Source organism: Aedes albopictus, chromosome 3 (assembly GCF_035046485.1).
Source record: "Aedes albopictus strain Foshan chromosome 3, AalbF5, whole genome shotgun sequence".
In the NCBI taxonomy this organism is placed as follows: domain Eukaryota; kingdom Metazoa; phylum Arthropoda; class Insecta; order Diptera; family Culicidae; genus Aedes; species Aedes albopictus.
In genome coordinates, this window is record NC_085138.1 from 94858535 (window position 1) to 94871265 (window position 12731).

General features: G+C 40.3%; 2 protein-coding genes and 1 long non-coding RNA gene across 5 annotated transcripts in view; 1 reads left to right on the plus strand and 2 right to left on the minus strand.

The window, feature by feature from the left end:
- LOC109421311 (O-phosphoseryl-tRNA(Sec) selenium transferase) overlaps window positions 1-8197 on the plus strand; it is a 144541-nt gene extending 136344 nt beyond the window's left edge. For 2 of the 3 annotated variants that reach the window (XM_062859204.1, XM_062859205.1), the window contains exons 2-4: window positions 6479-6596; window positions 6673-6802; window positions 6897-8197. In XM_062859204.1, the coding sequence (XP_062715188.1) occupies window positions 6479-6596; window positions 6673-6802; window positions 6897-8050 (1402 nt within the window). In that variant the 3' untranslated portion in view covers window positions 8051-8197. Of the gene's footprint in view, window positions 1-6238; window positions 6412-6478; window positions 6597-6672; window positions 6803-6896 lie in introns of those variants that run through there. The other variant, XM_062859203.1, reaches the window with a different exon arrangement.
- LOC134291450 (uncharacterized) overlaps window positions 1-12731 on the minus strand; it is a 383602-nt gene that overhangs the window by 1043 nt on the left and 369828 nt on the right. The gene's annotated exons all lie outside the window — the stretch shown is intronic.
- On the minus strand, window positions 8456-9141 carry LOC109421352 (sex-regulated protein janus-A). Its single transcript, XM_029876842.2, has 2 exons — window positions 8985-9141; window positions 8456-8920 (listed from the first exon to the last, which is right to left on the minus strand). Exons 1-2 carry the CDS (start codon window positions 9040-9042, stop codon window positions 8505-8507), a joined length of 474 nt encoding a protein of 157 aa, XP_029732702.2. The 5' UTR covers window positions 9043-9141; the 3' UTR covers window positions 8456-8504.

Genomic DNA, 12731 nt, shown 5'->3' on the forward strand with positions numbered 1-12731 from the left:
ATCCAGTTTTTGAATTATATTTAATACATATTGTTCACAAAACTCGCACCCGCACTAGCGCACCGGTTGCTGGTATTGCGCATCATTAGGCTACTTAAGAGCTGAAATTAGCACTAATCTGAATCGAGTTGCTATGTTTATAAGTCGGTTATACATCAATTTTCGCACCGCCAGTCACTTCGGCTTCCAACCGAAAACGTAATGATAGTTAGTAGCCAATTATTATATACAAAGCAATTTTCTTCAGATAACAAAATAAATCGATCATCTTATTGGAGCACTTTTCGACGATTCACCTATATAGGTGTCCACGTTTTTAGGAATCATATTTCCGATAATTTCGGAATTCTCATGATTTACCATTTACCTTTCAAACTGAATGAGTTTATTTTTACGGTTTGGTCGTTCAATAGGTTTACATTCTACGAGGCAAATTTTCCCGCATTTACTGGTGATTCGTGCTCAATCAAACCTATTTTAACATTACAAAACCAAAAATTTGTTCCTTTGATGTCGCTCTTTTGGGTTCTGAACTGTAGGACTTATTTTCATGGTGTACCTCCAAAATATTGCAAAAGCCCCTCAACATGTTATGTTCTCACTCTAGATACCTAATGAGGCTATTTCAACAAGCCTTTTCCAAATTATTCGCATTCAATGTACCGTCAAAATTTAGAACTTTTTATCTTTAAGTAACTCTGATTTTCTACATATGCTAATCATATTGATAATATTCGTTGGATCGGATTAGAATATTCTGCAATATTGCAAAGCCCAATCATCTGTCTATCATATCACTTATTTCACATCTTTTCGATGAAATACATCCTCATTTTTTTTTGTTAACGCTTACAAGTCTGACGTAGTGCACACTGACCGTGATTGTCTGTGTCGTTATGGCCCTTACGCTTGCCTCTACAATTTAATTCTATGTACTGAAACTATTTAAAGCACATTTTTATTCAAATTTTCAATGAACTTATTAACACAAATATCACTTATACATGTACACACATTTTATTGGTAAAAATCCATGGATTTAATATATAAATTTTATTTGTACACACGTACTCGTTTTCCACGCTGGATCACACATAAAATCGATGGACCTTATATAAACTATGTGTATCTAAACATGAAAAGGGTTATCTATGACAAATTGCAAAAATCTATGTGTGTGACACATGCATACAATATTTGCAGTTTTTTCAGTGTATGAAATCTAAAAATTCAAACAAGGTAACATGTTAGTAAATGGTACCTGCTTGCATTAATAAGCTCGACTGAAAAACAACCTCATAATCCAGCTTTCATTAGATTTATCTATTCCTGTAGTTACAGAAATGATTATCTTTCATTATTCCAATATCTTGTGCTTTTTATATACTGTACGTTATTCTCCTCAATAATAGTTTCAATACTTCTTTAACTGATCAAAATTTGTCTCTTCCTGTAAGGAAATTATTGTGCAGAATAACAACAGCGTACTGCTGTACCTTGTTCTCTAACTTGTACCACAGTTCTTGGCAAGATGGCCCACTTATTAGCAAAAATGGCACTATATCCAGTGTTAGGTAATCATAAGTCAAAATGCCCCTCCTGACCACACCCGATTCATTTTATATTCAAAGACTTCAGAAGTGATTACTCAAGAACTCACTGTACTTGAATCGCATAAACATTTAGTGGCATTCAATAAGTTATAAAGCGCTTTTTACTCGAATTCCTGAGACTTCTGGTTAAGCCGAAAAGTTTCATTTTTTTATTGTTCGATTTTTTTTTTAAATAACCAATTCACTAGCCATTTGACTAGCATGATACTTAACAGGTTAGTGGTTAGCAACTGCTCTGAATATGTCGTCTAGCTTCAACGAATGCTTTAACTGTCATTTCGACTTCCTATCTTGCAAACTACCAATACAGTTTAATTATTCTCACACATTGATGTTAATCATCTTGAAGTTACATTTCAAGTCTTGTAAGAGAGGACAAAGCATTAGTTAAATCATGTCTTCATGTTAATTTGGTTTCAAGAGCCAACCCTTTTTACGTCTCGTAGACTTATTATACTTTACTGAGCAATGATAACTTCAATATATATCACCTGAGGTGGGTCCACAACAATCTCAGTATCTGCTCAGTTATATTCGCATTTGGAACATATTCAAATACTATTCGTTCCTAACGCTCAGCCTAAAGTTTAGTTTTGTCTTTCGCCTTCTCAGCTGCCACTTAATTGGTGTGAAATTTAATTTTTAATAGTTCCATTTAACTATAAATCCCAGATTGGAGTTCAAGAGAAATCGCTCAAGAAACTTCTAGAACGATTCCTGGCAGAAACTTTCTATGGTGACTGCCATTTGAACTGTCATTTCTTCGCAACTGCGTACTGCAATCGAAGAAAAAACGGTTTCTTGAACTTGAGCGATTCAGCCAAGGAATTTCCCATGCATCAAGATAGGCCGAGAAATTCCTTCTGATCTGCAAACAGCCCTTAAATCTGCGTTGGCTGGTAATCTGTTTCTTACGAAATTTACGACACTGTTGCATTTTTAGTACTTTAATTTTTATTAAAACAATTCGACTTATACGGCTCTACAAAGAATCGACTATATCTGCCTTGCAGGTCTTACCGCCTTTAACGGCATTTCCACCTTCAACGGCTTTTTCCGCCTTCAACAGCTTTTCATTCTCCGACGGATCTTTCTGCCATCGAGTTTTTCGCCTTAGTCGGCTCTTCTGCCTATAACATTTTTTCTGCTTTCCGCCTTCAACGGCTTTTCTATCTGTAATCCTTTCCGCCTTTTACGGCTATTTCAAGAATGTCGCCTTCATTAGCTTTTATCGCCTTCATTGGCTTTCATCGCCTTCACTGGCTTTTAACAGCAACGGCAAAATTTGATTTCAAAATATTGTTTTACCTCTACGCCTTCCTCGGCCAACCGGTTAACAAATCAATACTTCATTCATCATTCAGCATTTAAGTCTAGATTTAGGTGAACAACCTCATTCAACGAGTATCGATATCACAATCAACAAAACTTAGATTTTCTTCACAGTTCTTTATTTCTTTATCTGACAATAGTGATTGTCATCGATTTAAACTAAACAATACCGATCACCATCAAAATCTCTCACAGGTTGATCATTGTCATTAGTCGAAGATACAAATAGATTGTTTGATTCATATTGAACAGTTAGTACACAATATTTACCTTTTTGATTCCAATGTTGAAATTCAATTACAAGTCATCACCTGGAGGTCATCACCACTCTGCATGCACCACACACACACACACCACTCGTCTCTTTCTTTTTCCAAAGACAACACTTCCCGAACCGAAATTAAACTAATTTCACATGCACTGTTCACCGTTCTCGTCGCCAATGTGAGAATCTTTCTCTGTAATGATTATTCAACAACTGTATTCATTATTTGTATATACTTTATTACCGATACTTCAATACAGTCATGACCCGCTGGTTGGGGGCTTAATAGTTGGGTGACTTCCCGCATAGAAAAATACAGTTTGCCATAAACTCCAAACAATAGATTGCATCTAAGTGTTACTGTAAGCTTATCACAAACAGTTATTTTTGTGTTGTACAATATGTAACTCAAAACTGAGCACGATAAATAACAGTGTGTGCAAATTACATCATATATTGACAATATATTATAGTATGAAAGCATTGTTGAACAACATGGAGATGAGCATTTGTTTGAAATTGTGGCAATATATGATGACCTTCTGCCAAATGGTCGATTTTTATATTTGCACAACACACGAATACTTGTACATTTTACAATACATTACATCTGTTTAACAATTTGACAAACTGTTGCATCGCGTAATGGTAGTTGTGAGCAAAATAAGTTTTGTGTGTTTTCATTTCTAATCACAACTCCGCAGTCATGTTTTGTTTATTTAGTTCCGGCGTTCCGGCTCCAAAAGTAGAACTGAAAAGTGCCGGTATTTCCTGCTGCATCTTGGATAGCACTCGAATCCCCAGCGATCTGGATAGGTGAGGCAACGAAAGACGATGGATGATGCAACCGCATTATGAAAAAGCATCAAATTCCACAACGCCACCACGGAAGCAACACAAGGGAAATCTGACAACGATCCGGCGGTTCAAAATGATTTCCTGCGCGGACGGACGTGTAGACTGATCAATAATAGACCAGAACCTTGACCAGAACAAATAGAACCTTGGAGCAGATCGTAAAGGTAAATAGATTTTTTTCTTGTTTTAACGGTTTCAAATCTTTGAACTTTGTTTCGTTTTGTTTTAGGTGTCGAAGGAAATCGAATCAGGAGGCCGGGGAGTGGCACATGAGGCTCGTTTGAGCGGGATGTTGCAAATCCAGTACTACAAAGAACCTGTGAATGTGCGAAGATCAGATGGACACGTACAATCCCGCTGAATATCGGACGTGAACCAAGGTCATGCTGCTTCTGCGATAGTTTGAGGACAGTTTCTTCGATATGCGTGGGAAATGCCGTCGGTCATTGAGTTTGACAGCACCGCTGCCTGATATCTTACTCCAGGTCGTCATCAACATTCTATGCCATCTATTGTGGTCCCACGAATATCAAATTTTGTGCTTTTTCAAGTGAAAACGTGTCTTCCAAATGTACCCAATATTGCTCTGATGTTTTAGTCAATATATGCAAAACTCATTAAGATTATTTGTTACTTTTTTGATGCAATTTGCTTTTTTCTAGTAGCTGCTTCCGCAAAAAAAGTATTTTTTATGTAGTGTCAAATTCTACGATTGAAATTGTTTTCGGAAGTAGCTACTAGAAAATAGTAAATTGCCTGAATTGAAAATTTGTCATAATACTAGATTCAAACAATAAGGTACAGTAGACGTTCGCTCGGTGCAAACGGTTTAACTGCAATGCTTTTTAACTGCAAGTCCGCTAAGTGCAACAATTTTGCAGTTATCGCACCGCTGTCTGTCAAAAACTGAACGTCAACAGAGTTGCGATGTTTTTCGGATGCACTACAGCTGCATTGCGATGTTTTTGAGTGCATTCTGGCTGCGTCCAACAGCAATTGACAACTGTTTGACGGCTGTCAGTCGTTGCAGTTAGCGAATTTCATTCGGTAACTGAAACATAAACATGTTGCACTTATCGAACGTCTACTGTATACTGTTTATTGAACTTTATTTCACAATTAATGAACTGTCTGCCTCACCGTCGAAAATTTTCCCCAAATAAACGGTTTGACAATTTCTAAACAGTTTGACATGCAGTAAACCTTGCTGAAAATGGATAGTATGTCAACACTATGGCTTACAGTATTGCAAAAATTTTGTTCGAGAAAATGAGCATTTTCTTATTGTAACATAACTTAACCGCCTATTCCCCATATTGTAATTTTCTCAAAAACCATCTATCAAACTGTTGAAACCGTTTACGGTACTGTTGGTTTACTGTTCCTTTGGATGTTATACGAAGCTGTTGAGATACTGTAGTAAATGGTTCTGAACAGTATGGTAAGCAGTACCAGTACAGTTCGTGATTATGCGGGTTTTTAGTTGGGGCCCCGTTGGTTGAGCTGTCAGCCAACTAAAAAGTACCTGGATGTCATAATTCAATGTCAAACTGAAAATGACAACCAATCTGTAATTCTGAGGGGCGAGCTAATGAGTTTTTGGTTTCTTAAACTTTACTAATAATCGAAAAGAATTTATATTTCATATTTCCTAAAAAAAGAAAGAATATGTACAATTACTTCGAAACAAATGCAAAACATCGGCAATCTTTATTTTGTCGATTGTTGAAAGTGTTTTGTGCTTGCTTTTGGTCCGGGTGGTTTCATAAACATCTATATTTTCACTTCACCGACTAAAAATGAGTGAAAATAATTATTTCTCGCATTGGCCATATATGTATCTTGCAAAACGTATCAGTTTTGCTCTGAATGTGAAACAAATTGAAAAATTTTCCTTTTTGATTTCAACCTAAACATGATTAAAAAAAAACAATGAGCACGCCCCTTGTGCTGCTGTCACTTCACCCAACTAGCGAATCGAATTCGTTGGTTGGGTGGAGGTTGTGGCTCAACGAGCGGGTTCCGACTGTATTACATACAATGATTCACACTCCAGACAACAATAACAACATCTCCACATATGACAGATACTCAATGTAAACATACACGCTAAACGTAATAGAGCAATACAATAATTTGTTATGTGCATACCACAAGGTACCACACAGATTTTTACTAAGATTTTCTGAAATTTCCTACAGATGAAAAAGATTTTTTTGACCAAAATCACAGATGAAAACCGAAAAAAATGTGGCAACACTGCATCAAAGCAATCTTCGCAAAAAGTTTCAAATCGTCTAAAAATTCGCAGACGAACGCCTTTCTTGTTTATGTGATACTAATGTAATTTTATTACCTACTGATAACGTAAAGTTTGTAAACTATTCTAAAATAAGTTCAACTTCACAAGCATGAACGATTCCACACTGAAAGCGATCGCACCGGATTTGGTACCGGCAAATTATCTCTCCATGGCGAACGACGCTCGCACCCATCGGGATACACAGATCAAAGTCCTGCTGGAAAAGGTAAGTTGTGACTGGTGACGCTGGCGTGGACATGGGTCCCATTTATAATTGTTTCCGACGATGTTTGTCGTTGCAGAAGAAACTTCCGGAACACGGCTGGGACAATGCCACGATTGAATATTTCGTCAACGAGATGGCATTGATGGATAGCAACAATTTCCTGAATCGCTGCGGTGTCGGCGAACGCGAAGCCCGAGTCGTTTGCGGTAAGAATGGACTTGATTATCTAGAACTATTCACCGGGGCAAGTTATTTGTGAGGAGCTTCCGTGTATGTTACAATATGTGCATTTATTTGCAGATCTAGTTCGACGACGTCACTACAACTTTGCCCACGGAATTGGCCGATCCGGCAACTTAACTGACGCCCAACCCAAAGCTGCCGGTTCCACTATTCTGAACAACCTGACGAACGCCTTACTACTGGATTGGGTTCGCGAGGCGGGGGTCACAAGCTGCCGGAAGGCTCTGTTGGTCCCGATGGCCACTGGAATGGCCGTGATGATGACCCTGCTGGCATTGAAAGCCGAACGACCACAAGCCAGGTACGTTCTTTGGTCCAGGATAGATCAGCAGTCTTGCTTCAAGAGTGTTTGTTCGGCCGGATTGATTCCGGTCGTGATCGATACCGTTTCGGCGGAAGAAAGAGGAGATGCTGTTCTAGGGACGGACTTGCGGGCTTTCCGGGATGAGATATCGGAACTTGGACCGGAAAATGTTTGCTGCGTTTTGTCGACTACGAGCTGTTTTGCTCCTCGGACATGTGATAGCATTGTTGAATTATCAGCACTGTGTAGTAGGTGGGAAATTCCTCACGTGGTCAATAACGCATATGGCTTACAGAGCACTTACCTTGCACATCAGCTTGAACAAGCCAACAAGTCCGGGAGGATTGACGCATTCATTCAAAGTACAGACAAAAACTTATTGGTGCCGGTTGGAGGTGCCATAATTGCAGCATTCAAATCAGAAGTTGTAGAACAAGTCTCCAAATTCTACCCCGGAAGAGCCTCCAGCTCACAATCCTTAGATGTCCTTATGACTCTACTCTCCCTGGGAAAGGCCGGCTATAAAGATCTGGTCGTAAAACGGAAAGAGCATCATCAGTACCTTTTGAGCCGAATGATCCAAGTGGCCAAGAAATTCGGTGAAACGGTCATTTCCGGAAGGAACCCCATCTCGATTGCCTTCACTCTGAAAACATTCGCCGGTCCGAATGTACAAATGATCGGATCGATGCTACATCGTAGGGGAGTGTCCGGCTGTCGCGTGGTCAGTGGGACGGAGGAGAAAACTATTGCCGATATCCGGTTCAAAGCGTGGGGTTCGCACCGCAATGACGCTACAGTTCCCTACTTAACTGCAAGTGCTGCTCTCGGAATAAGCCGGGAGGAAGTTGATGGATTTATCGTTAAGTTAGAGCAAGTGCTTAATGAGCGAAAGACTCAAATGTGATTGTGATATAATTACCAAAGCAAATGGTATGTCATACTCTCTCATGAAGCTTCACCTGATTACATGGTAGGGTAGCTGATCTACTGTTTTAAACTGTATTGTTTTAAGTCCTTGAATTTGTACCTAATAAATACCTGAATTATTCCACCTTGCCTTTATCAAGAATAATCATTGCATTGAGAATCAAGAGGAGATGTATACAGCTATAAGAATCATCAAGTATCAGTAGGACGGCTCCAGAGGCACGTTCTCATTCATTTTGGAAATTATTTCATCGCCACCGCCATGAACACGAACCCATTCATCATTCACCCGAGGGAGAGTGAATAGGATCGTGTCCCACATAAGCGTACCACAATCGGTTCACAGCGTCAGGGAATTTTCTCTAATAATGGATTCAACACCTTGCACTGACAAGCCAGCGTTTATTGCATCGCTCTAGCCCCCGCACACCTCAATAGCCCTCGTCCGACGTTTCAATCTCATAGCCACCGTACTGGGTCAGCAGAATTCGTCTCGCTTCCAGGTGATCGGCTTTTCCATAACCCTGCGAATATCCGTAAACCTTGATCCACTTTCGGTCGGCCCGATGTTCGATCCGACCTCCTCCGAGGCATTCCGTCGCCAGTCCTAGACCTTCCAGCGACGAGCTCACCTCGTCGTAGATGTCCGAGTGCCAGTTAGCCCGTGCAAAACCCCGCACAATGTTCTTACTTGGCTCGCTGCCATCGGATTTCTCCTTGCCGTAGACTTTGATCAGCACGTACTTGAAGATTCCCTCGTCGATTTCCACCGGCGGCACAGCTTCTAACTTTGCATCCACCATGGTGCCTAATGAGCGATAAGTTAACTTGTCTGCCAACAAACGATCTATACCAAGTAGTTGTGTTGTAATAAATAGTTTTGTTGGTACAATAACAGTTAATATACTCACCACAAAAAGTTCTATAATTTCTAAAAATATTCCGGAAACCCAAATGAAACACAAGCATAACCAGAGAATATCCAGGCAGTGCACTGCACGAAGGCAAAACAGCTGATTTTGACGTCGAGAAATGTCACAAGTTGTTTTGAGCGGAGTAAATAGAGCTGTTCGACATTTGATTGGATTGGGCGATTTTTATTTTCGACGAATAACACTCAGAATCGTTAAAATATTTACCCAAAAGGATTAAATCATAAACATTTTAAAGATTACTAGCTGTCCCCGGCAAACTTTGTTTTGCCTACTGCGTTTTTTGACGTTTCAAATCCCTAGCCAAGCCCAAAATGCATGAAAACCCGATTTTCAAAAACTCTCAATTTTTCTATGTTTTTTGCCTCATAAACCCAACGATAACGATATACAACTTGTATTTTTTTTGGTGACCACGGCATCATTTGTGACCGGCATATGGGGCTTTTCGTTTGTTAGCCTAGTTTATGACCGACCCCTCAGTTTGACAGAAGTCAATGTCAAAGTGACGGTTAGTTTTTATTATTGTTTGGCCTCGGTTTTGGCCGGCGCGAGTGATTTCGTGATTTCTAATCGATTTGATCAGATAACGGTTTGGTTTAATTATATATCATTGATCTAATAGATAATGGTGCTGATGTAGGTGTATCCAAGCGGGTCCCAACGGAACCCATAAGAACAACAGTTGAAGTTACTATTCAAGCTCCCTAATAGGAAATTCAAGCGCAAAATACTCGAACGAGATGATGTGTGTGATGACGAAACGGATGCAGCATCGGATGTCCTCGAAGTAAGATTCCGACGGCAACCTAGCTTCCATCGATAACCTTGGCCGGAAGCCGGCCCAATGTAACACAAGGAAGACGGTGACCGATCAGTTTACGAGTCAAACGGATTGAGCCAGTTGACTTACCATCCCAACGTCACCTATTTTTTTTTAATTCAGATGATTGCCTAGTGCGACGACAAAAGGGGTAGATGAGGCACACCCCACATTTCTACTGTAAATTTCTAAAACTTGAAAATATAAAGAATTACAAAACGCATTAGTGTTGTACATTGATTTGCTCGAAAATGATGCACCATACTCACTTCTCTGTTGTATTCGTTGCAGAGGTCCTACAAACTATGGCAATGAGCAAACATCACCCAAGAATTTCTGGAGTAACTCCTGAATTTCTTGGATGGTGGAACCAATTCCAAAAGTCAAATACCCTTGTTTCACCATGCGGTGGGAGGACTTGGTGAACCTACGAAGTAAAGGCAAACTATGAATGAGCAAACATCACCCAAGAATTTCTGGAGTAACTCCAGAAGTTCTTGAATGGTGGAACCTATCAAATGCCACGATCACTTGCTTCACCATGCGGTGGGAGGACTTGGTGAACCTACAAAGCAAAGGTAAACTATGACGATGAGCAAACATCACCCACGAATTTCTGGAGTAACTCCCGAAGTTCTTGGATGGCGGAACCAATTCCAAAGGTCAAATACACTTGCTTTACCATGCGGTGGGAGGACTTGGTGAACCTACAAAGCAAAGGCAAACTATGACGATGAGCAAATATCACCCAAGAATTTCTGGAGTAACTCCCGAAGTTCTTGGATGGTGGAACCTATATCAAATGCCACGTGCACTTGCTTCACCATGCGGTGGGAGGACTTGGTGAACCTACAAAGCAAAGGCAAACTATGACGATGAGCAAACATCACCCAAAAATTTCTGAAGTAACTCCCGAAGTTCTTGGATGGTGGAACCTATATCAAATGCCACGTGCACTTGCTTCACCATGCGGTGGGAGGACTTGGTGAACCTACAAAGCAAAGGTAAACTATGACGATGAGCAAACATCACCCAAGAATTTCTGGAGTAACTCCAGCAAAGGCAAACTATGACGATGAGCAAACATCACCCAAGAATTTCTGGAGTAACTCCCGAAGTTCTTGGATGGTGGAACCAATTCCAAAGGTCAAATACACTTGCTTCACCATGCGGTGGGAGGACTTGGTGAACCTACAAAGCAAAGGCAAACTATGACGATGAGCAAACATCACCCAAGAATTTCTGGAGTAACTCCCGAAGTTCTTGGATGGTGGAACCTATATCAAATGCCACGTGCATTTGCTTCACCATGCGGTGGGAGGACTTGGTGAACCTACAAAGCAAAGGCAAACTATGACGATGAGCAAACATCACCCAAGAATTTCTGAAGTAACTCCCGAAGTTTTTGAATGGTGGAACCTATCAAATGCCACGATCACTTGCTTCACCATGCGGTGGGAGGACTTGGTGAACCTACAAAGCAAAGGTAAACTATGACGATGAGCAAACATCACACAAGAATTTCTGGAGTAACTCCCGAAGTTCTTGGATGGTGGAACCAATTCCAAAGGTCTAATTAAACTAGAACTAATTGACTTGGTAAACCTACAAAGCAAAGGCAAACTATGACGATGAGCAAACATCACCCAAGAATTTCTGGAGTAACTCCAGAAGTTCTTGAACGGTGGAACCTATCAAATGCCCCGATCACTTGCTTCACCATGCGGTGGGAGGACTTGGTGAACCTACAAAGCAAAGGTAAACTATGACGATGAGCAAACATCACCCAAGCATTTATCTTTGCTTGCTTCACCTTGCAGTAAGAGAGGACTTGGTGAACCTACAAAGCAATAGTAAATTTCTGGAATAACTCCAGAAGTTCTTGGATAATACCGAATAACTCCAGATGTTCTTGGAGGATGGGACCGACTTCAAAGGCCAACACCGCTTGCTTCACCCTTCAGAGGGAGGACTTGGTGAACCTACAAAGCAACAGCGAATTTAAACGATGAACAAATATCACCCAAAAATTTCTGGAATAGCTCCAAAAGTTCTTGGATGATAGGACTGACTTCAAAAGCCAACAACGCTTGCTTCACCCTGCAGTGGGAAGACTTGGTGAACTTACAAAGCAATAGTAAACTCTGACCATGAACAAATATCACCCAAGAATTTCTGGAATAACTCCAGAAGTTCTTGGATAAGACCGACTTCAAAAGCTAACTACATTTGCTTCACCCTGCCGTGGGAGGACTTGGTGAACCTACAAAGCAACAGCAAATTAAAACAATGAACAAATATAACCCAAGAATTTCTGGAATAACTCCAAAAGTTCTTGGATGATAGGACTGACTTCAAAAGCCAACAACGCTTACTTCACCCTGCAGTGGGAGGACTTGGTGAACCTACAAAGCAATAGTAAACTCTGACCATGAACAAATATCACCCAAGAGTTTCTGGAATAACTCCAGAAGTTCTTGGATAAGACCGACTTCAAAAGCCAACAACATTTGCTTCACCCTGCAGAGGGAGGACTTGGTGAACCTGCAAAGCAATATTAAATTCTGACCATGAACAAATATCACTCAAGAATTTCTGGAATAACTCCAGAAGTTCTTGGATGATAGGACCGACTTCAAAAGCCAACAACGCTTGCTTCACCCTGCAGTGAGAAGACTTGGTGAACCTACAAAGCAATATTAAACTCTGACCATGAACAAATATCACCCAAGAATTTCTGGAATAACTCCAGAAGTTCTTGGATGAGACCAACTTCAAAAGCCAACAACATTTGCTTCACCCTGCAGAGGGAGGACTTGGTGAACCTGCAAAGCAATATTAAATTCTGACCATGAACAAATATCACCCAAGAATTTCTAGAACAACTCCAGAAGTTCTTGGAT